Source organism: Hesperophylax consimilis, chromosome 16 (assembly GCF_061612785.1).
Source record: "Hesperophylax consimilis isolate HC1 chromosome 16, BYU_Hcon_1.0, whole genome shotgun sequence".
Lineage (NCBI taxonomy): Eukaryota > Metazoa > Arthropoda > Insecta > Trichoptera > Limnephilidae > Hesperophylax > Hesperophylax consimilis.
Genome location: NC_142851.1, coordinates 20,266,539 through 20,293,037, shown reverse-complemented (window position 1 = coordinate 20,293,037; position 26,499 = coordinate 20,266,539). Strand labels below are relative to the sequence as shown.

The 26,499-nt window shown below is 36.0% G+C and overlaps 2 protein-coding genes across 5 annotated transcripts; one reads left to right on the top strand and one right to left on the bottom strand.

The window, feature by feature from the left end:
- Positions 1 to 1,791: 1,791 nt before the first annotated feature.
- Positions 1,792 to 25,529, bottom strand: sav (scaffold protein salvador). The gene is made up of 9 exons (XM_089641021.1): positions 25,285 to 25,529; positions 20,337 to 20,553; positions 19,860 to 19,941; positions 19,059 to 19,479; positions 9,999 to 10,127; positions 8,897 to 9,071; positions 8,361 to 8,497; positions 6,255 to 6,387; positions 1,792 to 4,538 (listed from the first exon to the last, which is right to left on the bottom strand). The coding sequence occupies exons 1-9, from the start codon at positions 25,367 to 25,369 to the stop codon at positions 4,469 to 4,471; spliced, it is 1,449 nt and encodes a 482-aa protein (XP_089497147.1). The 5' UTR covers positions 25,370 to 25,529; the 3' UTR covers positions 1,792 to 4,468.
- LOC149416856 (uncharacterized) lies at positions 10,920 to 15,150 on the top strand. Of its 4 annotated transcripts, none has more exons than XM_089641019.1 (4): positions 10,920 to 11,743; positions 11,822 to 12,770; positions 12,922 to 13,056; positions 13,207 to 15,150. In XM_089641019.1, the coding sequence occupies exons 2-4, from the start codon at positions 12,692 to 12,694 to the stop codon at positions 15,102 to 15,104; spliced, it is 2,112 nt and encodes a 703-aa protein (XP_089497145.1). In that variant the 5' UTR covers positions 10,920 to 11,743; positions 11,822 to 12,691; the 3' UTR covers positions 15,105 to 15,150. The 4 variants fall into 4 exon arrangements, with proteins under 4 accessions (XP_089497145.1, XP_089497144.1, XP_089497143.1 ...); XM_089641018.1 differs by having other exon boundaries at positions 10,920 to 11,911; positions 12,064 to 12,770; XM_089641017.1 differs by having other exon boundaries at positions 10,920 to 12,198; positions 12,350 to 12,770.
- Positions 25,530 to 26,499: the final 970 nt, after the last annotated feature.

Sequence of the window (26,499 nt, the reverse complement as noted above, 5' to 3'; positions counted from 1 at the left end):
GCGGGCCGGATACGGCCCGCGGGCCGTAGTTTGGAGACCCCTGGTCTAGTGTATTGACTTGTACTTAGTTATTGCACTTTATAAATAATATGAAAAGTTTTCTTGGTTGATATAAGAAGTTGCTAACTTGTTATACTGTTGTTTTCAATTTAATTTATAATCACCCAATAGGGCGTTAATAAATAAATAAATATGGGCCTATCAGTGAGCCCAAAACCCAAAAGTTGCAGAATTGCGCTATACACTTAATATGCAATTTTAAAAAAATAACACTTGTTTTCAACATAATTACCGTTAGAAAAAATATTTACATCGGGGGAGATGAAATAACATGCACAAAAGTATTAGGTTCTTAATTTGGGTTATTTCTATATATTTGGGCTAACCTCAAACTTAACCTACGACAAATTTAAAATTGGTCAAAACTGTCAATATGTGTGAAATTTTCAACTGAAAACAAAAAAAAAGAAACTTTATCTTTTACCGTTTACCCCGACATAAAGTCGTCTCTCATAAAGTCTCGTTAAATTCTCCAATTTAGCCCAAATTATTTCTTTACCAGTTAGCTCATGAGTTGGGTTCCCATTTGGGAGACGCGGATTCAATTCCTCTGCTACAGCTAAATCCTCCATCATTGCACAAGCTACAGTTTCTGCTTATAATGATGATAAGAGTTTTTTTAACAATATTGAAAGGGTATTTGTTGTCCGGGAATGTTTCTTTAAATAATTATTTCTTGATCAGATAATAAATTTAATTTGCTTTTCTAGGGCCTAGACGCTGAAAGGTGTGTGTAAATTGGTGACATCAGTGTTCTTTCAAATCAGTTCAGATCAAACTTCTTGGGATTGTCAGTTCAGTGGAGTAAATGCTGGATTGCACAGCATAGAGAAGTTGGAGTTAATACTGCAGCGCTTTCAAGTCTTGATGGGCGAGAGATATTTCTGTACCCGCTTAAATATTCTGCAGCTTTATTCTTTACCTTCCTCTTGTTTTGAAGGTCAAGTGTGCAAAATTTCATCATCTCTAAATAGTATAAAATAAAGTCGCTATCCCCGTCTGTCTGTTTGTGCGCTTAGTTCTTAAAAACTAAGCAATGGATTTTGATAGGGTTTTCACTATCATTTAGAGATTTTCTTCCAAAAGGTTTTTATATATATATATATAATACATGCATAAATATACTTATAGAAAGTAGAGAAAAGTCGATGTTTTGTAATCAAGACGTAAAAAAAATATTTTCGAGCACTTAAATTGCTAATGCTGTCTAAACCTTATGAAATACATCAAAATAATGTACTATGGAATTGTATATCTTAAAAAGGCCTACAAAAAAAGTCAGTGATGGTACATATATGTCTACATATCTCCTTAGGATAACCCCCAGTAACGCCGGGTACACGTCAGCTAGTTTGTAATAAAACTTTAGATTTGTATGAAAACAACCTAGAGATTTCTTTATATTATTATTTCGGCATCGACACCCTACAACCAAGAGAGCTGGGGCTCTTGTGAGTTGTCACAGATAATAAAATTATATTTATAGTATGTAGTTATTATGTACACATGTATTTGTATTTTGCATCTTATTTCAGGGTGATACAGACTCTCAGTAGTGTCCTGGTGAGAGACTGCCAATCAGTATCGAAACGTCACCTGAAATGTCTCGAGTTATGTGTAGTGGCCAAATCAGAAATCCTGGTATTTCCCAACCTTCCTCTTCCCATCCCCCATTCACAACATCTCCGAAAAGGGGAAACTCTTGTTACACTAAAAATGGGACAAATAAATAGTATTTTTCAAAGAAAATTCATAGTAATAGATCAGTTTTATTTTTAAATATCACATATAAAAAAATAAAGAGTATAATTATTAAATATATTTGACGGACGTAGGAACATTCCAATATTCTTAAACTAAAATATATATTTAATGTGGAAGCGTTGAGTCACAAGGTACAAAGGCACTTATTAGCCGTAACAAACTAAATAATGTCCCCCATATATAGCTAAACTCATAACAATATGAAGACACACTTTTCCTCTTATAATTTACTGTTTTAAAATAACAATCAATGTACCTAACCAATATTTAGCTCCATTAAAATAATCAATTTATTGCAGTACAGTTTAATAAAAAACTGAGATTTTCAAATATTCATCTTGTGGGACGGTTGGTTTCGCAAATTATATTTTTTATAAAATATGAAAACCAATATTACGCTTTTCATTGTATGTACATTTTTTTACTAGAGCTATTATCACAGACATAAAACAAAGTTTGAGTTAAATGATTTTGAATAAAATTGAAAAGTCACAAATGTTAAATGGTGTTAAATAAATGATTGGATGAATCGTAAAAATTCGTAAAACGGAAAGAAAACTGACGCGTCAATTTAATTTAAATTATTTTTGATTGACTGAACTAAGGTCGTTCTTCCACAGGGTTATGCAAGTATCCGATACCCATGTTGCGTACTCACGTCGCAAACAACTTGCTGCGCACAGTCCGTACACATCGCTGCTGAAATCACGAGACCCGCATCGCCACCAATCATTGATGAATTCTAGAAATGTCAAAACTAGAATGCATTCATAACCTCACTAACTACCAAACACTATCATTTTTATATCACGTCATTCTTTGTTGACTGTATTGTTCCTAGCATTGAACTAAAGCACACGCATTGTTACATAATGTCAAACACAAGTGATGCTATGTTTGACGCTAAGTCTCAAAGATATGAGTGGAAACAACCTCTCCCAGCTGGTCGCTGGAGACTGGCGCCGCCGACAAGTTTACAAAATATCGGGAACATGTACTGTTTAAGAACCTCCGCGCAGCTGTATGGTTAGATACTTGCATTTCCCTGTGGAATAGGGCCTAAATGTTCTAGTCATCATTTTGGTGATCCCACATATTTGTGCCTGTAATTTAATTCTAATATATATTATTACTCCCTGTCGAGATTACTTCCTACGACATTTGACAGTCCATTCAAGGCACGAACTTGGAATAGTCAGTTCCCATCACCATAAAACAGTCGCTGCTCCCTGCTTCATCCCAATCCAGAAATAATGTCAGATTTGCAAAGTCCAAAACACTATTTAACAATGCAAAATCCTTTAACAAAAGTACACTGGTGATCAAAGCAGATATTACCAGCAAGGAGCACCTAACATCACACATCATCTTTCCACTATGGCAATCTGAAGTTTATTATGTACATAGTACGTAGTACCCTATCAGTTCTTATTCATTCATAAAAAAGGTCAAAATTCCTGTTTGTTTATACATACATATCGACTGTGTTTTATTAAAACCCTTTACTGTCTCTTTTCAGTGGCTTGATATAAAATAGTTTTCAAAATACAACATAGGAAAGCAATACGGCAATTAAGGCGTTTTTAATACTAAAAACTAAAATTTGATTTTTTAGGTTCTTTCGAGAAAATCATACATGGAATTACTCAGAATTAAACAGAATTGTAATATTTTAAAACAACATTTTTATCAAGTTCTAATTTTTTGACTTGAAGGGTTTTACTGAACCACAGTCGATGTGTTAATTTGTAATACAATACATGTTGAGGTTGAAAGACAAAAAACCATGCTGTAACAATATTCTCACTAATCCGCAGCCCCGAAAACCGAACAAGTCTCCAATTAGTGAAAGCGGCGAATTATAGTGAATACATTCAAAATATGCTAAAAATGAAAACAGGTATTTCATAAAAACAAGTGTTCTTTTATAAAATTTCCATTTTTGGTTTATCCTCTTATTTAATATACTACATTTTGTAAACTTATTCAAACAGAATAGATGGCAAAACGAAATGAACAGAAACACATGCGACAAGAATGCATAGAGGACTAACCGAAATGTAAAACAACAATAATAAAAAATTATTTACCCTGGTGACTGGTAAAATGGTCAGTTATAGTAAGCTAGACTTAGGTATAGTAACTAACCCCCATACTTAAAAACGCGGTGTAAAAATAATGCGGCGCGGCGAAGGTTAGAGAACAGTGAAAAACTTTACTTATTACCACGGCGTTTGTATGGTGAAAACAGCCTTAAACTGGGCTTAAGGCTTCCTTTACCATACCAACATTGAACCGGCGTATAAGAATCTAATTAGTAAGAGTGACATAAGCCAGCCCATCGCGTAGTTGTACGCAGCTTGGCGCATTTGACCTACAAATACTGGAGAAAGTAAAAGTAACTGGATTATAGTAGTTGTCAGATAATGGAGAGGCGGATTATTGAGAATTCATAAATGCTCATACATATATAAAATACACAAAGTATTTTGCCATCTTTCAAATTGATAGTTTTATGTATTGTGTAAAGATTGTAAGGTCACTTAGGTAAAAACTATAAAGTCAAGTAGGTACTTGAAGTACAGTTATGAATAGTTGACATAAAATAGAATACCCCTATTGAAAAAAGATTCAAAGACAATATTTAGCAATTGGAGTGCGGATGGTAACCTACACCACGTCTTCTTTTTTCCATTTCTTGAAGTAATGCAGATCTAGAACAAAATATTAAGTGTTAATTTACAGGTATTCCTCGGGCATCCCTAATATATATTTCTTCCATCCATTTGCGCATGATATAATGTTCTCTTAACACATCTGTTAAGATTTGTTTGGGCTTGATGAAGTCTTCAATAACAGACGCATGTTTTTTTTTGTTTTTACTGCACAAAACTGCATTTCACTTTATTTAATGTTACAAAGAGTTAAATTATTCCCGACCCGGACAAAACACTTTTACTAATGGTCTGTAGACCATAATGACTGCTTGTTACTATTTTATAGGAGAGAAGAAGGAGGAATCCAGTCGGCGAGGCCTTTTATAATCTAACCAAGTAAAACACATTGACAAGCTAATTGTAAACAAACACTGTCAAAGAAAGCCAATTGATAAGGCAAAACATCTGTTTTATCTGTTAGCCCTAGTTTTACCTCTGACCGCTAGGTGCTAGGCAGGAGCCTGTAAAGTAACTGGTGGTGAACTTTGCTAATGGTTCGTACATTTTTAACAACATCTTTACTCATCCATTCGCTTTGAATGTCCAAATCATCAAAGTGTCCCTTTTTTCATCTTGTTCATTACGCTTACATCAACCTTGTATTGTATAGGTACACAAGTGATGTGTATAATACTATACAGACTATTCTATCTCTCAGCCTGCAGGACTAACTTGCCAATGGTCATGCCTGTGGGGAGAGCAATCTTGCTGTTGAACAGAATCAATTCGGATATCGACATTTTTAACATCAATGAAGCTGCCTTTAAAAAGCAAACTCTATTATGTCAGCAGGCGCATTTTGTACGGTCCACTTGGCTAAATAAAAAGATACAAAGTCATATAACGATTGTCATTGTGTTAGTTATCATGGAACCATTTCTCTGAAGTGAACTAACTGTCAAAATGTAGGTTGTGCGGGAAATATTTTCAGATTAATTTTGATTCCAGATAAATTTGCTGTTTTTAGATGTATTTCAAATAAATAATAAAATACAGTTCTTGAAATTGAAAGCCTAATGTTCAATGAAAGACTCTTTCAAATTTTAGTATTACAAATCGACATGCAGTTAAAAATATAAAAATTTTGAACGCAAACATAGATAAAGTTTTTAAGTCCCTTACCAATGGTTTTTATCGTGTAAACTGTAATTACCACTGTACACAAAACTCAAAAGCATATGTATGTAATTAGACAAAGGTATTATAAAAGTTACTGTCACTTTACTTATTTTCGATTAATATAAAAATATTTATCAAAAAATTTGCAAATCTTGACAAATATTGTTTTGAAGAAATATCTTCCACCAAGACTACGGGTGTTTGACCTATGAGAGAAATATTTCCCAAAAATATTATGGCTGTTTGACCTATGAGAGAAATATCTCCCAAAAAGACTCTATAGGTGTTTAACCTCTGGGAGAAATATCTCCCAATATTGCTCTATGGGTTGATTTTTTGTTAATTCATACCCCCATGTCCTAAATTAATGGCGAAATCTAGTGTTGGTAGTGCTTATTTTCAGATTTCTCATCAAACGTATGGATAAATAGATGGTTCCAAGGAGTATTTTTACCAGAATTTGGAAACTTTATTCAACCCAGGAAATAAAAGAATTTACAGAAAATCAAAAATAAATTGGCCTTTCTGATAAAAAGGTGGTGCATCCCTGGTACACCAAATTGCAGACATCTAATAGACGTATTGTATAGTTACCTGTACTGTTCATATTTCATGACGATGAGTTGCAACTCCTGCTTGTAGAGGCGGTTGAGCATGGCATTGTAGCAGTCCAGCTCACTCAGTCGGAACATGCCCCAACGTAACTTGTGGTCCAGCTCCTGGGAGGCTGCAAGATCAATAGACAATTCGTTTCATTTTCAGTAAGAAAACCTAAATATTTTACCCGTTCACCACTAATAAACATTGCCCCCATAGCTACGCGCATACATATCAGACGCAGTCCCTTCGTACATGTTCCTTGTGTTCTTTAGTGTTGCCAACTCGATTCACCCGAAAGGGAGCTAAAACCTTGTACAGCCTGAGTTGGGACCGAAAATTCACTATCTTGGGGTGGGGATAGGTGTCTAGAGAAATCTGTGGAGAAACAACCGGGGGGGGGGGGGGGGTACGGCAGAGAAATTATTTTCGTAAATTGCCATGTTTCGTTGAAATTTGTATTAAAAGAATATCTGAAAACCGAGCTAAAGAGCTAAAACACTTTTTTGGAGCTGATGGCCTCAATTTAGAGTTAAACCTAGCTCCGAAGGGGCTGAGTTGGCAACACTGGTGTTCTTAAGTCAAAGATATTAATAATTATTTAACTATTTTCTAGCCCTCAACACAGAACACAAAACACCAAAAACACTAAGCACTACTGAAATCTGCAACCGTCTGGTCTCCACATACAATACAACAACACATACAACCAAACGACGCGATGCATGGAGCGAGTCAAAATCTGTATATGTACTTTCTCAATTCTCAAATATCGTAAACACACAGATACTACTAGCAGCATGTATTCTATCTTAATTCCGAATCTGCAATGTACCAAAATATTTGACTTCCACGCATGCATATTTGGTCCCACCTGCCAAAGTCTTAAAATGCTGTAAGTGCATTTATCAGCAGCATCCAACTTACAAAAAACGACTTTAATGCTTATGGGTATAATGCACAGAATAGTATACCTACATATTACGAATCGAGAGGTTTGTAATACGATTATTAATTGTTCGCTTGATGCGTTTAGTATTGCAAAATTCAAAATTCTTCGATTATTTACCTATTTAACTTTTGATCTGTAATTTATATTGCAGAGCATAAAGGATTTACAAAGCTATGGACATACTATTTTTGTCAGTGTGTAATTGCATCTTGTTCGTGGGTTAATCTGTATATACTCTTTGTACATTATTTGGTAGTAAGTATATACTTATTGTCCAGAATTCTCCTACAAAAAGTCACCTCATACATATACTAAACTAATGTAACTCACAAAATGACAATTTTGAGTTTTTAATGTATTATATTAATATTTATATTAATATTTCTGTGGTCTAGAAGTGGGAACTTTAGATCACATATTTTTTGGCTGCCCCTCTCTAAACAAATATCCTCAATTCTATCAAGCCTTATCTAAAATTGCCTCCCCTCCATTCAACATCTGATCTCTTCTAAGTCTGAACTCGACTCCAATTTTCATTATAATTTTGAAATTTGCCTATTTAAATAAAATTAATATTTAAATTCACCTTTCATTTCTCAATAATTTTAAATGATGGCCAAGAACACCCTTGAAGGGTGAAAGCCAGAAATAATGGAAAAAAAAAAAGAAAAAAAAAAAAAAAAAAAAGTATATAGTTTGGATGCTAGTTTTATGTGGGAATTAACAAAGAAATATACATATAACAAGTTTTTTACACTCTCATTTATCGTAACTTCTTTGTGCTGAATAGACAACAAAAACTTTTAACTGCTCTCCTCAACAATCAGGATTTTGAAGATACAATATTTTACACGTAGGACGGGTCGATATGTGTGTTTTACTTTTGTATAAAATGTATGAATGTCGCAAAAAGTATGTGAATACCAGCTATTCTATAAACATCAGGAACACAGTAAAAAGGTTAAGAAGAATGCTTTTTTGGCAATGTTTTGTCCCTAATATGCTTTGTCGCTTGCTTCTTTAGGGGCAATTTCCTTTACATTAGTACAATTTAATATAAAATGAAAGCATAATGTCACACTGGCGAAAAATTGCTTTCTAAGGGAGGATTATGTACATATTTATTTATGTGATTTGAATTGTTCACCAACCTTTGGAGTAGACAATGAGCCAGTGCGGTATCTCCTCCAGCAGGTAGGGGGGCACCAGGGCCCCCGACAGCGGCCCAAACACGTAGCAGCCCCCCACCAGGCAGGGGTGGGCGTAGGATGCCTGGCGGGTCATTTCACTAAACACATATAATATTCAAACATTAATATGGATAGATAGTAGGAACACAGAGATCTACACATATCAAAAATAGCTGAAGCCTGTATACAGTCTCGCAGCAATCAAGTTGTGGGGAATCCGAGCATGAACAGAAGAAATTTTGTTGTATATAGCCATTAATAGTAGCCGCACCACGTAGAGAAATCTAAAAAAAAAATTCTGAACCTCATGAGGATTCCAAATAGCCGAGTCACTCTCCAGCCTACTGCGGACAAGGAGAAGTACGGGTATCCCGAAAGACTCTTGACTGTTGGTATCACAAATCCAGACTGGCATATGAAATGCAAGTTTACTTTCATACAAAATTCCTTAGCAGAAACATGTTTGTCGGCGAAATGCGTAGTGAGTTGATAATTACTTGAAGTAGTAAATCCCCTGCTGGGGGCTGTGCACCCTCTGCCAGCCTGATGGGACGGACTCTAGGGGGTGGGTCCAGTGCGTGGTCTGTGTGTTGTGGTCCATATAGTACTTTCTTCCACGCAGCGTGAAGTCAACGGACCAGCCCGGCGGCAGGGGCAACTCACCTTCCTCACCTGGGATAGACACATTATATGTGAAATCCATGCCCAAAGTTCAATCAGTATCTTGTATTGGAAGACAATAGAGCAGGGGTCAGGAAACCAGGTAAATTACCCTAATTGGGTTCAAAATTTAAAATTACCAACCCTCTAACAGTGATCAGAAAGACTACTTATGATTGCCAGTAATTATATAAAATAGAAGCAGGGAATATATTAATGCTTAGTCAGATTATCAAAGCAATGAAAATGATTATGACAACGGAGTGAATAATGTTTGAGATACAAAATTATTATTGCAAGCTTTTGAGAAGGATATCAACTAGAAAATATTGAAATCTAATTGCAAATACACAAAACATCCTCACAAACTAGTAACAGAAGAAAACAGAAAGGAAAATGGCATATCATGTGCAAGCCAATAAGGAATTCCAGTAATTTTTTTTTTATTGTGGATATCAGTTCACCTTCCAGTTAAATACCAGTATTTTTAATTTTTTTTACAAATGTCGATTTCATAGTTAGTTTGCATTTTCAAAGCCTGACAAAACGATCGAAAATCTGATGGGGTACACGTGATGTCATACGTATCTCAGTTTTGTCGGTTGACAGCGAGGTCAATCCCACTCGGTTCGGTGTGAAACAAAAAAAACCTGATTTAAATTAGATTCCAAAAGATATGAATTATTTTGAAATAATTTGTTAACAGCAGTAGTTTCCCTTGTACGAGTATATGCAGCACAACTTAGCACAAAATTGTCTGCATTTTTAATGCACGCAGCCGGCCAATCAGTGAGACAGCGGTTTAAGTGCTGTCAGAACCCGCCGACCAATCACAGGGCGTTTAAGGGTCTCATGGTAAAATTTGATTTTAGGTGACGATTTATTAATTCCATGTGTAATTATCCAGAATCAGCTTTCTTTAAAATGATTGTACTGTACCTTGGTTGCTTCCAATGATTCCTGGACTGTGGGTAGCATTATGTATCAGCTGTTCTCCGTAGGTCATGCCCGAGGGGCCACTCACCACATTGGAGTATATGGGGGCAGCTGAAGGATTATTGCTATAAGCTGAAATAATAATACACAATAAATTATTTGGCATACTGGCCTTACCTACTTACCCAGGGTGGCCACAAAAAACGGTTTTCAAAATTCCCTGATAATTCCAGGTTTTCCAGGGCAGTTTCTATATTTTTCCCTGATATGTTTTATTTGGTATAAGGACATATCGTTCAAAATTTTATTTTTGAAACACGATTTTCATCTACGCCAGAAAATTAGAACAGATACATAAATAAAGGGAATTCCGTCATCTAAAGCATTTATTATTTCCTTGCACCACAATGATCTATTCAAAACAAAATACACTTATTACAAATTTATGATATTTCGCCTGAAGACAATTTGTGTACAAATGAAAAGACCAGACAAAAATAGACAAATAAACAAAAGTAAGTACAGTAGAACCCCGATAATTCGAAAAAAACGCGTAATTCAAAATTTTCACCAAAAAAATTTCCGCTGAAAAATTTTTTCATACAAAAATTTTTTTAATTCGAAATTCGTTAATTCGTAATTCGAAATTTATTTTTGTCCGCGCACGAAAATTTGTTCGTGAAATTCGAAAAAATTTGATTTTTGCGAAAATAAATCATAATATTTCGTAAATCTGAATCTAAAAGTCAGCCGTGGCGGTAAAACGCCGAAAAATGTATTTTTACGTGGTTATACATCGTCCTAATTAGTATTATTATTTTGTAAATCTGAATCGATTTACACTGGAATGTTGTATATTTTCAAATTTATTTCGAATATCCGAGTTTGAAGGGCCGAGAAAATACGTTTTACGCGGATATATCGTCGCCGTAGATGTCAAGAGAGTCAAGCCACAAATTTGGCGAAAATGAGTTAAGTATGCAGAAGTGTTTGAAAACCTTCAAAGTTGCCGTGGTCAAAAGATTTAAGCCATAAAACACTCCGTTATTGAGTATTTTGAAATTTGCCAATAGATCTAACACACATCGATGAAAACAATCAAAGCAGTCAAAAACTACAAGCCGCATAGACTTTTGACTTTCGAATAATTTTACACAAGTTAAAGCAGTCTATGACGACAAGCCACATAGATCTTTTGACTTCCCAATAATTTAATTTTATGCGTGGCTTGACGCCATTGGCAACACAAACTTCTCTCGAAAGCGTGCGCACCTCTACTCACATTCGACAATGATTTATAGTGTTGTCTTCCTCTAACTCAGCAAAATGCCTATCGTGTCGGTTTGTTCACGCTTGCACATACGTCTGCGCCCACGACAGTATCGCGAATCGCGAACTGTCAGTTCAGTGTTCAGTGCGTCGGTCAGTGTTATTTTAATACAACATCAGTTCGGTTCGTTCAGCGATTCTGTGCTTTATTTCGTTTTGTGCCTACAAACGTTTGTACTTTCAACTTTATTTAGTGAAACAGTGATAAGAAATGAATCATTCACGCGGAAAACAAATGGTTGCAGCAGCCAGAGCTGCTTTAAATCCACCGGTTCGACATAACATATTGGAATCTTCACGTGGCAAACAAATGATTGCATCAACTAAAGCTGCTAATCCACAGAACCTAATGAGTTCTTCACGTGCTAAACAAATGGATGCAGCAGTTTTAAATCCACAGGATCAACATAACCTCAAAGGTAAGAATCTAGTTAAAAATGTTGATTCCGATTGTTTGAAAACAATGCGACAATCTGACAGTTTTACTTGTTTTGTAGATTCTGAGGGGAATGCTGTACAAGCTGGACGTGCAGAACACGACCTGAACATGCAAAATCTGGACGTCTCTCGAAGCATGTATGTGGGAGGTTAGTATTTTTATTTGTTATCAATACAATATGCATACTAGTTATTATGTTGGCTGTGTAAAACCTGTGACTATCAGAGAAGCATTTGCTTGTAAAATTCAATGTTTATCTCGGTGTTTCAAAGAAGTAAACTACTTTGTTTTGTTTTACAGGCTCTCCTCTAAATGGTGTGCAAGCTGGATGTGCAGAACACAGCCAGAACGGTGGCATGCAAGTTCCGGATGAAATTGCTGTCCCAGCATTATACGCAGAGCTCCGAAGCTTCGCTTCAAGCACGCATGCGGGAGGTCAGTATTTTTATTTGTTATTAATACTAATGCATACTAGTTATTATGTTGGCTGTGTAAAACCTGTGACTATCAGAGAAGCATTTGCTTGTAAAATTCAATGTTTATCTCGGTGTTTCAAAGAAGTAAACTACTTTGTTTTGTTTTACAGGCTCTCCTCTAAATGGTGTGCAAGCTGGATGTGCAGAACACAGCCAGAACGGTGGCATGCAAGTTCCGGATGAGATTGCTGTCCCAGCATTATACGCAGAGCTCCGAAGCTTCGCTTCAAGCACGCATGCGGGAGGTCAGTATTTTTATTTGTTATTAATACTAATGCATACTAGTTATTATGTTGGCTGTGTAAAACCTGTGACTATCAGAGAAGCATTTGCTTGTAAAATTCAATGTTTATCTCGGTGTTTCAAAGAAGTAAACTACTTTGTTTTGTTTTACAGGCTCTCCTCTAAATGGTGTGCAAGCTGGATGTGCAGAACACAGCCAGAACGGTGGCATGCAAGTTCCGGATGAGATTGCTGTCCCAGCATTATACGCAGAGCTCCGAAGCTTCGCTTCAAGCACGCATGCGGGAGGTCAGTATTTTTATTTGTTATTAATACTAATGCATACTAGTTATTATGTTGGCTGTGTAAAACCTGTGACTATCAGAGAAGCATTTGCTTGTAAAATTCAATGTTTATCTCGGTGTTTCAAAGAAGTAAACTACTTTGTTTTGTTTTACAGGCTCTCCTCTAAATGGTGTGCAAGCTGGATGTGCAGAACACAGCCAGAACGGTGGCATGCAAGTTCCGGATGAGATTGCTGTCCCAGCATTATACGCAGAGCTCCGAAGCTTCGCTCCAAGCACGCATGTGGGAGGTCAGTATTTTTATTTGTTAACAATACTACTGCATACTAGTTGTTATGTTGGCTTGTAAAACCTGTGATTATCAGCGAATCATTTGCTTGTAAAATTCAATAATTATTTCAGTGTTTCAAAGAAATAAACCACTTTGTTCGGTTTTACAGACTTGAACGTGAACCTTTCCGAAAATGAAGACAATAACAGGCAAGAACATTCAAATCAACACCACGTTAATGCCTCAGGAACATCCATTTCTGAAATATTGGAAAGCAACCAACAGACAGATGATTTAAGTAGGAAACGCAAGAGAACCCCAAACCAATGGAAACGGAATTCCCAAAAGATATTGAGAATGGCAGGTAAAGAATACCAAAGCAGATCCGGAAAGACAGTTCAAGCAAGGACAATTAGAGATGTTAGCTGTAAATGCCATTATAATTGCGCATCCAAAATAGGAAAATCTCAACAGGAGCAAATGTTGGCTGACTATCTGAGTCTGGATTCCGACAGAGCGAGATGGGCCTTCATTGGTGGCAATGTAAATTGTATTCCAGTAAAACGACGATACCGTAGTGGAGACACCATCAAACGACAACATACATTCGAATATACGGTAATGTTAAATGGAGAGAGAGTCCAAGTGTGCAAAAAATTTTTTTTGGCCACCTTTGTCATCTCGGGAACAAAAGTTGAAAGTGCAATGAAAAAGTTGACTCCTTCAGGTGTCACTGAAATAGATCAGAGAGGTCGCAAGGAACCGCCAAACAAAAAATCCGAGGAAGTTAGGAATATAATCAGGGACCACATCAAGTCATTGCCCGTAGTTGCCTCGCATTACTGTCGGAGCAGCAGTAAAAGAAAATACTTGCCATCTGGTTTGAGCGAGACAAGAATTTACTTAGACTATGTTGAGTATTGTAAAGAACGTAACGTGGTACCAGAAAAGCTCGGCTTCTACAAACAAATATTTGTGACAGAATTCAATTATGGATTTCACACACCAAAAAAGGATCAGTGTGATTTTTGTACGCAGTACAAAAATAAGTCTGACGAAGAGAAGTCAAGAGACGAAGATCAATTTAATCTTCATTTAACAAGAAAAACAGAAGCAAGGGAACACAAACAAATTGACAAAGCCCAAGCTATGAATGATCCTAGCATCAGTTGCTTCACTATGGATCTGGAAAAAATATTATTGACTCCGAGCTTACAAGTGGGACAGTTATATTATACAAAAAAATTAAAAACGTATAACTTCACGGTGTATGAGCTGGCTTCCAGACAAGCAACGAATTACATGTGGCACGAAGGTGTGGGCACAAAGGGTGCTTCGGAGATCGCTACGTGTCTGTGGAACCTCTTGGTGTCATTAGGCCCCAAAAAAGTAGTGACGCTGTACTCGGACACGGCTTCTGGTCAAAATCGGAACTCAGTAGTATCCGCTATGTTCCTACGTGCAGTGGAACAGCTGCCGATTGACGTCATCAATCAAAAATTTATGGAATCAGGGCACTCAGAGATGGAGTGCGATTCTGTGCACTCCACAATAGAGGCCCGAGGAAGAAAAATAGACGTGTTCACACCAGATGGATGGTACGTTGTTGCCCGTACTGCAAAAACTTCTAAACCATACCACAAGGTTGTGGAAATGGATTATGCTGACTTCCTTAACTATAAAAAATACAGCAATAAAGTTATGACAAACAAAAATATATCAGAAAATGGAGACAAATTAAAGTGGCTCAAAGTAAAGTGGTTTCAATACCGAAAAGGTGAACCCACTACTGTTTTTTATAAGTATCAATTGAGCCGAAATGACTTTGATACCCTTAACATTCAGCGAAGACGGCTTCGAACGTTATCCTGTGCAAGCGTAGAAGTAGAAAGACTGTATTTTTCAAAGCCAAAAATAGGCCAAGACAAATTAAAGGACCTACTCAAATTGTGTGATAAAGGCAGCATTCCGTCCACCTATCATGATTTTTATAAAAATTTGCAGCCTGAGGACGGTCCATCTCGGGAGAATGATGGCTCGGAGAGTGACGGAGAAGATGGAATTTAAAAATTATTATAACATTTTTGTAATAAATATTTTCTTCAGAATCTAACTTTGTATTAATTTTTTTTATGTACCTCAGCCAACTTTATTTCAACAGGTATAAACATAGTAACCATACGATAGATTGCTTGACTATGGACCAAATTTTAAGGGATGATACAGTAGTACATTCACAGACTTAAAATGCAAAAAATGGAATGCTGATACCAATCTTAATGTGTATGGCAATGAGGCATAGAACTGGCAGAGGAAGTATACTATGAGCGTAGAATGATAGATTAGCCTGATTTATTTTGGGTTTTATGCCGTATTGCGCTACCTTCTTCTAATAATGGACACTAACGCTGTTCGACACATTGAAGAAGGTCGTAGCACAACACGGCATAATACCCCAAAAATCAATCGCTAATACTTTTGGTCGTGAAAATCTCAAATCTTGTCTGAATGAATTTTGGACAAATAAGATCTCTGAGGTGTATGTGTGGTAAAACCATGTTTTTATTGTGTGAAAAATGTGGTAATTTGCAAATAATGTAAGCGTGATGAGAAAAATTAAGAAAAGGATGGTTTGAGCGTGTGATCGGAATAACGAAGCATGTAGAGTGGATGAACAATGACATGTAGGAGGACTCCTGAGAAAAACTTGGCGCGATTAAGTGAACCAGATACTATTGTCGGGCCGTGCCATGAGTCAGAATAACTGAAGGGTTATGTATGAATGTGAATGAAGCAAGCAGTGCCAAGCTCTGTTTGGCGGTCCATCCTCTCTGCTCAACCCTTAGAGAAACAGCGCGGTGGTTAGATAGTTAATAGACTTTCCTTTAGAGTTTAGAGTATAGTCCAAAAAAAGTTAGTAATTTGTCCGCAAATTCTCAGTAGTCAACAGGCGTAAGAGGCTTAACTCTTTTGACTACCACACAAATGTACCATCTGTTTATTTCAATATTCAGTGGTCAAGAGATATAACCCAAATAACTTTTATAATACTGTTTTTTACATTTATTCAATCTAACTAATAAAAAGATAACATCACAAAATATCTATGTCTAAAATTACACTCTTCTATCTTTAAAAACAAAAAAGTTATGACAAAAAAATGTGATTTTTTTGTAGCCAAAAATCTTTGAGGGCCGTTTTCTCAGCTTTCTGGTTTTGTGGCTTGACTCTCTTGGCATCTACGGCGACGATATGTCGTAGTTCTACGAGTTTACACCAAATATTTGAATTTAAATGGCCCGCTGCGACGGAAATCGGCCGCGAAATCTCTATTTACGCGTAAATATATCGTATTTTTACGAATATCTGAATTTTAAAGGGCCCGCCGCGACGGAAATCGGATGCGAAATTTCAATTTACGCAGAAATATATCGTATTTTTACTAACTTTAATTCGAATATCCGAGTTAAAAAATACGGCGCGATTCACCCCGAAATATGACATATTTTTACGAATTTACTTCAAATATCTGAACTTAAAAGGCCGGCCGCGACGAAAAACTGCCGATAAAATTCGATTTACGCGAAAATATTTCATATTTTTACGAATTTACATCAAATATCTTAATTTAAAGGGTCGGCCGCGACGGAAATCGGCCGCGCATTCTCGATTTCCACGGAAATATATCGTATTTTTGCGAATTTTTTTCGAATCTGAATTTTAGAGTCGGCCGCGACGGAATACGGCCGCGAATTCTCGTTTAACGCGGAAATATATCGTATTTTTACGAATTTAAATTCAGATATTTGAAATAATGGGCCGGCTGCGACGGAAAATTACCGCGAAATCTCGATTTACGCGGAAATATATCGTATTTTTACGAATATCTCAATTTAAAGGGTAGGCCGCGACCGAAATCGGCAGCGAAATCTCGATTTACGCGTAAAAATATAGCATTTTTACGAATTTATTGCGAATATCTGAATTTAAAGGGCCCGCCGCTACGGTAATCGGCCGCGAAAATAAAGAAATAATTGGTATTAATACGAATTTACAACTAAAATACCACCCGGATTTGAAGAGGCGGCCGAGAAAATCGATTTTCTGCGTTTTTTTTTTTTTTTCATAAAAATTCGAATTACGTGGGAATTCGAATTTGATTTTTGATGACCGTGGATTTCGAATTAACGAGGTTCTACTGTATTGACACTTTGTAAAAATGTTGATAATGATGATCTTTAAATTTTATTACGACCGTACTGGGTGTCCGACCCTTTTGACACTTTGTTGTAACTTTGCTAGCTTTTTCTTTACAGATTTCGCACCTACATAGTATAGGGTAAAAACCAAGGCGGGGGTTTTACGACATGATTGTGTTGCAAGGGCTATTTAAGAAAATAATAATAAAAAAATACCTACTTATCTAGTTTGTCTTTGTCGGCATATCTTTTGTTACACACGCCGCAAGTAAAAGTAATAAAACACAACTTTGGGACTTCACAAATCGTAAATAACGAATTTCGTTTTATTTTTGGAATTCCCTGATATTTTAAGAATATTTTAAAATTCCCTGACATTTCCCTGATAATTCCCGGTTCGGTAAAATTCCCTGATAATTCCCGGTTTTCCCGGTTTTCCAGGTCTGTGGCCACCCTGAATACCCCAACTACAGTAAAAGTTAATTTCTTTCTTCAAACAGAATTTCAATTGTACAATACTGCTTCCACACAGAGGCCAACTTACAACTCCAAACATAGTTCAGAGTTGGAAAGTTGGCCAAATGTGTAGCTACCATCACACTTCGGCCAAACCTCTAACTTCCAACGCAGAACTCCTAACGTTCAGTATCGTGGAAGACGTCACAGGTATGTCTGCGGCCACATTGTATCTTATTATGTAAAAGTATACAAACAAAATGAATATTTTGATACATATGAAAAGTATCCATTATAAAAAAAAACATATTTAAAAAAAAACTTAAGTATAAAAAAAAACCCTACTCTTTTTTTTGTTTACTTACATATTTTTATATACTATTGCAATATGAATAGTATTTAAAAATCTAGGTAATATTAAAAAATTTGAGTAAACCAAAAATCCTACAAAGGCAAAGCCTGTACGAGGGTATTATAATAATTGATAATCATGTAATGACACTTTATTTTTGTGCCGGCGCACAGTGGGCTGAAAATCGCCTTTCATAGACATAGAGACTTGAATTTTTATGGGTATTTTTTTTGGCTAGAAATGGATTCTGCTGATCATTACTATGCTATAAAATTTTTCGTACAAAGCAATTGCGTGTACAAATGAAGGAGTTATCATTTTTTAAAGAAAAATTTGTATGGCACTGACATTAAAAATGAGGCTATCTCTGGAATCATAAGGTTGGCCATTCTATCCTTACACACAGATATACTACTATTTATTTGTATTTTTTTGACATACTTCGTATTGTGGCGCAACTTGCGATTTTTTTTTTTAAATCCTCAAAGTTGAAAAAAAAACTTTTTAATGTTGATGATTCATTTTAATGCTTAAATTTTACAAGTTTAAACAAAAGTTTACAAAATTATGTACTGTATAGCCCGAAAAAATATCAAAAATGACGAATTTCACCATTTTTTGGAAAAATATTCATATTTCCGACTCTGTAACTCGTTACATATTAGATTTACAAAAATAAAAATTGTTCCTAAAAATATTAGGAATTTTATTTGCTTCAAGTTGGTCATTCATAATTTTGTCATGGGATCACGAGGAATTATTTTGAAAAAAATTATTTTCAGGATCTACAATCCAAGATGGCGGCTCGCGCTCCCGACAGACTAGCGTCAGATATAAAAAGTTGTATAAAATTTATTCTATATATACTATTATATATTTTATTATATAAACGCCCCATTGTGAAATAATTACAGACCTTAGAACATTCACAGAACTTGATTTTTTTACTTTGAAATTTGATGAATTGATCAAATTCTGTGAAACAACCCGTCCTTAGACGGAATATAAACCTACCTTGTATCTGAGTGTGGCTGACATTATGATGCGAGGCCCCTGCCGAAGGTCCTGGTAAATGCAACTGAGAAGTGCTGGGAGTAGATCCTCGATGACTCGAAGACTCATTACTATTCTCCCGGGAGACTATCTGATGCTGTTTCACCGTTTGTTTCTGTTGGCTCAAATGGTGCTGGCTCAACTGATGTTGGCTCAACTGGTGTTGCTGATTCTGACTCAGCAACTGTTGTTGGTTGTTACTCAGCAGCTGTTGCTGACTCTGGTTTAGGAGTTGCTGTTGTTGGTTCTGGTTCATCAGTTGCTGCTGGTTTTGATAGATGGGGTCGTGTTCCCGGTGAAGTGGCGGCGGTAATCGCTGTCGACTGTTTTGCCGGCTCAGGTTTCCTACATCAATGTCAGCATAGCTCACTGAATGTGACATCTGAAAATAAAATTCATAATTATTATAATTTTACAATTACAATTTTGCATAAATACAGAGAATCAGAAAACAATGCCTATGATTTCGGAAGTTTGAAAGTTTTACTGTATCATTTCAACTGGAAGTTTTCAATTCCCATATGAATGCCCCATACATATTGCATTGAATCCATGCTTTTACATTTGCTTTAGTCTCATTATTCATACCATGTTGAAAGAAACAAAGCACTGCAGATAATGAGTAAATACTGTAATAGAATTGAAATTTAATGAATACATAATTTGATTTCATCATCTTTATTATATCTCTTTGTTTAGACTTATGAATGTTTCATCTAACTTATATTGTTTAATTATAATACTATTATTTGGTGAACTCACCAATGCAGTGTTGACATCAGAACTGTAGTGCGATGTGGAGGGGTTGGCAAATGTATCCCCGCTTGCAGATAAACTTGCAAACCTAAAAAAAAATAAACATCTTGTATCTGTGTGATGTGTTGTGATTTATTTAAATAGTGACAGGAAAAATAATGCCTAGGTGTGTCTTGTATACAGGAGTGAGACCGTGAAATTGATACTTACTACACCACAATAGGAATTCAAATAAAATTCAGATCTTTTATATTTATGGGTAATGTTTCATGTTAACCTTTTCAAAGTAATCTATTCCATCACATAGCATGTTTTGACACAATGTATGTGTTTTCGCAAAGCTTCAGGTATCGCAATCATACATTATGCGACATCCGCGTACAATGATAATCTTCGATGGATCACATATTCAACAGCCGCATAGATTAAAGTCAAAAAAGTTCAGTGAGGTAATGATTTGTTATTAAAATGTTGTTATTTTACCTGTGAGCTAAATTAGGAACAGATTCACTGGGTGTATATTTGCCAGCATGTCCCCCAAGGCCCTGTCCCTTGCCAAATCGGTTCTCTGGGGGCACGTTTTGTGGGGGCCCATGCCCCAGGGGGGGCAGCGAGGGAGAGGGGCAGGGCCCCCCTCCCCCCTCTCCGGGCTGGACACTGCGTGAGCGTGTTGTGCGCTCCGTAGTCCATACGTTTATTACTGAAATACATTTTTTTGTTTATTTGGGAACTTAATTGATGTTCATCAACTAAGGCCACATTATGGAAAAAAATGAAATTATGCTTAACGTTTGATCAGAAATCAATGACAATCAACAATCAATAACAACCTGCAACACTATGGCGAAATAACAAGAACAAAAAATGTATATTGGCATAAACCAGCTCAACTGTATTTACACAAGCTTTTAAAAACTATAAATATCCAGTCTTTACTACAAAACAGTGGAGTATTGTCAGTGGAGTTTTAAAACCAATACAGTGGAACCTGTCATAATGAGCACCTCCTATAACGAGTAATTTGCATTACGATCAAAACAGATGATGAAAAAAATGCTCCCTTAACTAGCGAAATTTCGCATAACGAATGACGCAGAAAGGGAAAGTCCCACCTTCACGTCACTTACTTGTGAGCCGGGACTTCCACGCCAGTGCGTCAGTCTCTGGTTAGCACTCGTTCTACTGGCACTTTAATGTCCCATGTGATCACACATTTTTCCAAACTTGTGTTCAGACATTATTTGCATTTTTTGTGCAATGTTTAATAACCCTTGCAAAAATGTCCTTGAAGAAAAGACCAAAAAAGACAGCCATAAGAGAATAAAATTAACCGTAGAAATAAAATGTAAAATCATTGAAAAGCGAGATCGAAGTGTGAGCGTGGCTGATCAAGCGAACACATTCAATCGGTCTACATCAATGATTTGCACTATCCTCAAGAACGTGGATAAAATTATGCAGATAGATGCAACACCACTTGGTTATTCCAGCCTATGGACCAGCAGGTTATTTCTAACTTTAAGAAACTATCCACTAAAACACTATTCAAGCTTAGTTTTGAGGTGACTGAAGAAAGTTTTGGAAAGATCACTTTCACATCGTTACTTGCCTCAAGATGATTGACAAGGCGTGTGAAGGGGTTACCAAGAGGACCCTCACTTCGGCTTGGAAGAAGCTTTGGCCAAAGAGCATTGTCGAATGTGATTTTGAGGGGTTTAAAACAGTACCTGTGGAGTCTACAGTCAAAGAGATTGTGTCTTTGGCCAATACCATGGGACTGGATGTAGATAACAACGATATTGACGAGCTTGTGGAAGAGTACAGCCAAGAGCTGACCACCAAAGAGCTTATGGAGTTGCATTGTGTTTCACAGCAAGAAGTTATGGAGGAGGAGGAAGTAGCAGAGCAACATTCTTCTGATGCAATAAGAGAAATGCTGAAAGCATGGGAAACTGTTGAATCGTACATTGAGAAGCATCACACTAATAAGGAGGTGGCTATGCCTTCTACAAATTTATTCAATGATAATGCTGTGTTACATTTTCACTAAATTTTGAAGCATCGGCAAAAACAAATGTCTCTAGACAGTTTTCTAGTAAAAAATAATGAATTATTTGTCACAAATTCGTAAATAATAACGAGTTATATCGGTTTTTTATTGTTTTTTTGTAAATCGAAATCGCATTCCAGGTTGTTACGCTCCTTACCCTTTCCGAGAGTAAGTTATGTAATGCTGGCCGTGCTCTGGGGAGTGAGTTTTTTTTACAAAAATAAAAAAATATATTTTTTGATTAAATTTTATGATAGTATGCAAAATAAATAACAGCCAATATCTCTGTCGATAATGATGTAAAATGTTTAAAATTGGTATAAAGTAACAGTAATATGCCCAATGATAGCAATACAATGCATATTTACAGAATATGCATCGAATATGAATATGCAACCCCTGTCGTCCATAGTCGTCCATACTCCTTTGGCGAAAGTGTGTACCGTCGTCCATTAGCGTCCATACTCCCGGAAAGGTTAACAATTTATAATTATGTAATTTTATTTGAATAAACGTCAAAAATAAACATAAATCGAGTAATTTTTGGCACGGAACGCATTGCAGTAGTTTACATTGATTTATGTGGAAAAAATAGTGAAATATAAAAATAGCTTTGCGAGTGTTTCACATAAAAACTAAGATTCTGGAACAAATTGATCTCATTATGAGAGGTTCAACCAGTGGCGGTTCTTCCCTTAGGTCAATTGGTGTTTGACCCCCCAAAATTATAAGACAACAATAATAAATATAATAATCAATTATGTGCATCAAAACATTTCAAATGTAACGCGAAACAGCGGCGGCGGCGAGTGGCTAGCAGTGACATCTGTTGTCTCTAATAGAAGCTTTCATTCACAAGTCCACACGATTCGCTGGGTCAATTTAAAGAATGTCCAATTTGGCATCTTCTGTCCCTACGCGCGCCATAGAATAAACGAGATGGCACTATATTTTTCGTCGAAGTAAAAATTAGCTTCCGAAGAAAGTTTAGGGACGCTTAGGTCATGACCGTGGGGGAGACAACACGGTGAATATTATATGTTTTACAGAGATGGTGACATAAACAAATGTCGTTTTTTCATTTTACACGCTTGTAGTGTGTGGAACAATGGTTGTTTTTCAATTGCATAGTTCGGGAAAGGATTAGAATAATTATTTATGTTGTTATCGATTTAGAATGAAACAAAACAAAAAACGTCAAAAATCATTGTCAAATAGAATCAAACACTGATTTTATTTATTTTAATGTTGTGGACAACTACATTAAAACTTAATATCTTAAAAATAATTTGCCGTAAGTACATGGATTGTGTATTTATTTCCAATTTATTATATTAACATAATATTTATTTAGAGTCCGCGACTCTAAAACTCTATAACAAATTGATATAGTTAATAATATATGGGCATTTTTCACAATATCAAATAAAGATTAGTCACACATTTTTTTCAAATGACCTACCACGACTGAATCCCTAGAGCCGCCTCTGGGTTCAACTATACATCCTAAAATGTTCTGGATAATATATTAATTTATTTATACCTAAATTGAGCTTTACACATTTTTATAAGTACAGAAAGTAACTAACTAACTAAATAACTATCATCACGCCGTTTCTGCGCAGGGATAGGCAGAGACGTCCTCTCTTACACAACTTGGTCTTGGTACACACTCCTTGCCTCATTCACATTCATACATCGTCTCATGCATACTCTTCTATTATTCTAACTATTGACATGGCCTGACTCAAGTATATGATTCACTTGATCGTGCCATGTCATCCTCGGGCGTCCCCGACTTCTGCTACCATTCACACTTGCATCATATATTCTCCTTACACTCCTTTCTTCGCTCATTCGCACTACATGCCCAAACCATATAAGCGTCCCTTTCTTGATCTTACTCATTTAGCTTACATCAGCCTTGAACTCTTTGCGGATCTCCACATTTCTCACACGATCATACATGGTTTTACCACACATACGCCTCAGGGATCTCATTTCTATAGCATTCAGTTTACTTTAATCCTTTCTCTGCCAGTTCCATGCCTCACTTCCGTACATCAAGGTAGGTACCAGCCCTCCATTGTGGACTGCTAGCTTTGCTTCTTTGGACAATTTTTAGTTAGCGCCAACTGCGTTCAGTCCTCCATTAAGGAGTTACCTGCATTTACCCTTCTTTCAATATCTCTGTCAGCCTTCCCATCTCTCGTAAAAATACTCCCTAAATACACAAACTCATCCACCTGCTCCAAGTATTCCTCGTTCACAACTATATTGCACACTGTTTTCGTACTCTATCTTTCAAACACTATGACTTTAGACTTACTTACATTCATCATTAACTCATACTTCGTTCATCCTAGACACGAGAGACTGTAGATCTTTGTTTAATACAGTAATGCAGCAATATGAATATCCAAATAAAAATATTACAAAGTAAAGTGATTTTAAAAAATGTGAACAATGGCATAGATAAAGTATAGAATAATCAGAAGCAAAGAAGTCCCATAGAACACCATATATTATGGTAATGTTTGAATGATAAATTTAATGATCTCCATTAAATCAACAGAATAATTGCCAGACCTACAATGATAGATGCAAATCTAATAACCTTGTCGAGTAATGGACATTTCCAGGTGTTCGATTTTCGAGATTGTTCGAAATATGAAAACCGAAACGTATGAACTAATTGCTGTGATTTATGCCACCTGAATTTAACCGTTTATTTACTTTAAGGTCTTATAAAAGACATTTTAATTAATAAAAATCTCCTACCAAATTTGGGTAGCCATGGCTCAAGTGGTTAAGAATAGTTATAATTAGTGCAGAAATTATAAATATTTGGCAGGGTTACCAATCTACAGATCCAGAAACGTATGTGCAGGCAGACACTAGATGAACAATGAATAAAACAAATTAACAATAGTTAGAAATATTATCTTTGCACTAGCGTAAGTAAGCACCTACTAATGGATGAAATATATTAAGGCTCATCAATGGAAACACTAAACTACATTGTCTCTGCAGTGAAGTGAAGAACCAAAATTGTTTACACAACCAACAAAGTTTTATTGCTGGCAAATAAACAATGCAAACATAGATGGAGATTAGAAATTATCTGCAGTAACCTATGTTCACATAACTTCGCTAGAACTTTATGACGAAAGAAAATCTTTTTTCGGGTTCATTTTTATTGTAAAAATGTACAAATATATTTGGATCCGTCTTCAAAATAACACTGAATAGATTGACAATAATAAATAACTGTTGAAAACATAGGTTGGAATGACATGCAGAATATAGATCACGATAGAAGCTGTTGACAAAAAGTCGAGAGTCGAGGGTTTTTTTTCTTGAGAATATAAACAAACTTACTTGGCATTTCAGGAGGAGTATCTTTCTTTACATATTTCCCGACTACTCCTCCTTTGATGGTTTTCTGACCTTTGCGGGAAATCATAGTTGGTTTCTTACAGTGACAATTATAAATGAAAACAACGGATTAATGATGTGAACACTATCATGCTATTAACACATTATAAATTTGTATTTTAACATAAATTAAACAAAGTTGAACAAAAATTGCCGTAAACTGACAGCTGAAATATAAGAGACATGAAGAATTTTTGAAATGTTTTTTTATCTGTTCGAAAGTGTTGCCAGTCCCTTTTCAAGGATTACTTATTTTTACCCGTAAAACGGTACTCTAAAATAATGAATAAAAGCGAAGAAAATCATAATAATGCTGGAATATTCCAATAATAATCGTCGTTTATAAAATCAACAAATCTTTAAAACGATGTAAATTTAAGAACCAATTATTCACAATTCTTTAAGCAGCTTTCCATTATGAAAGTAGCTTGCGCGCAGGTTGCAAGTCGCTAGCAACTTGTACAATGTAAACCTTTACCCTGCGATGCACAACATGCATACAACCTGCACGTTGTAACTATGCATACATTGTATACCAGTCTAATAGTTCTAATTTTTTGTGAGTTGTTTATCATGTTGGCCTAATGAAAATCCTAGTTTTCGACCTCGAGCGCCGAACGCAACATTGTCAAAAAATCTCAACAATTCCATTCTTCAGTTTTTGGCGATTGTAACCCTAAATGACTAGTTTTCGTCTATTACTATTTTACATGTTTTCAAAGAAAACTAAATTTTCTACAATTTGAGTCCAGAATCGTCTCTATAAATCCAAAGCCCAAAACCAAAACCCAGCTTTCAAAACATAGCTATAAAAATATTTCAATTTTTTTCAACTAGGAAATTCAGCAATATTTTGTTGTTCCGTGGGAATTTGACAATCTGGCATCAATTAATTAATCAATCTGGGATCTTTATTGTTCCGTTTTAGACAGCTGTAGATTAAGTGACCGGACCCCCACCCCATATCTCTACACCCAGTAAATCACTGCTCATTACGGCTCAAATGTAGCAGTAGTTTTAGATGGATTCCCAACAGACGCTGCACAAAAAGGCACGAAGAGCTATGAGCGTTTTCTCAGAGCCAAGTCACACTCATATCCGGAAATAATCGTTAGTAAAAAAAACATGGCTCATCAAAACTTTTCGATTTCCTTATAG

Coding starts and splice junctions, on each gene's coding strand:
- sav (XM_089641021.1), bottom strand. CDS start 25,369: ATGATTTCCCGCAAAGGTCAGAAAACCATCAAAGGAGGAGTAGTCGGG. Junction 20,554..25,284: donor TACTCCTCCTGAAATGCCAA/GTAAGTTTGTTT, acceptor AATGTATTTCAG/TAATAAACGTATGGACTACG. Junction 19,480..19,859: donor CTGATGTCAACACTGCATTG/GTGAGTTCACCA, acceptor TTTTATTTTCAG/ATGTCACATTCAGTGAGCTA.
- LOC149416856 (XM_089641019.1), top strand. CDS start 12,692: ATGCAAGTTCCGGATGAGATTGCTGTCCCAGCATTATACGCAGAGCTC. Junction 12,771..12,921: donor TTCAAGCACGCATGCGGGAG/GTCAGTATTTTT, acceptor TTTGTTTTACAG/GCTCTCCTCTAAATGGTGTG. Junction 13,057..13,206: donor TCCAAGCACGCATGTGGGAG/GTCAGTATTTTT, acceptor TCGGTTTTACAG/ACTTGAACGTGAACCTTTCC.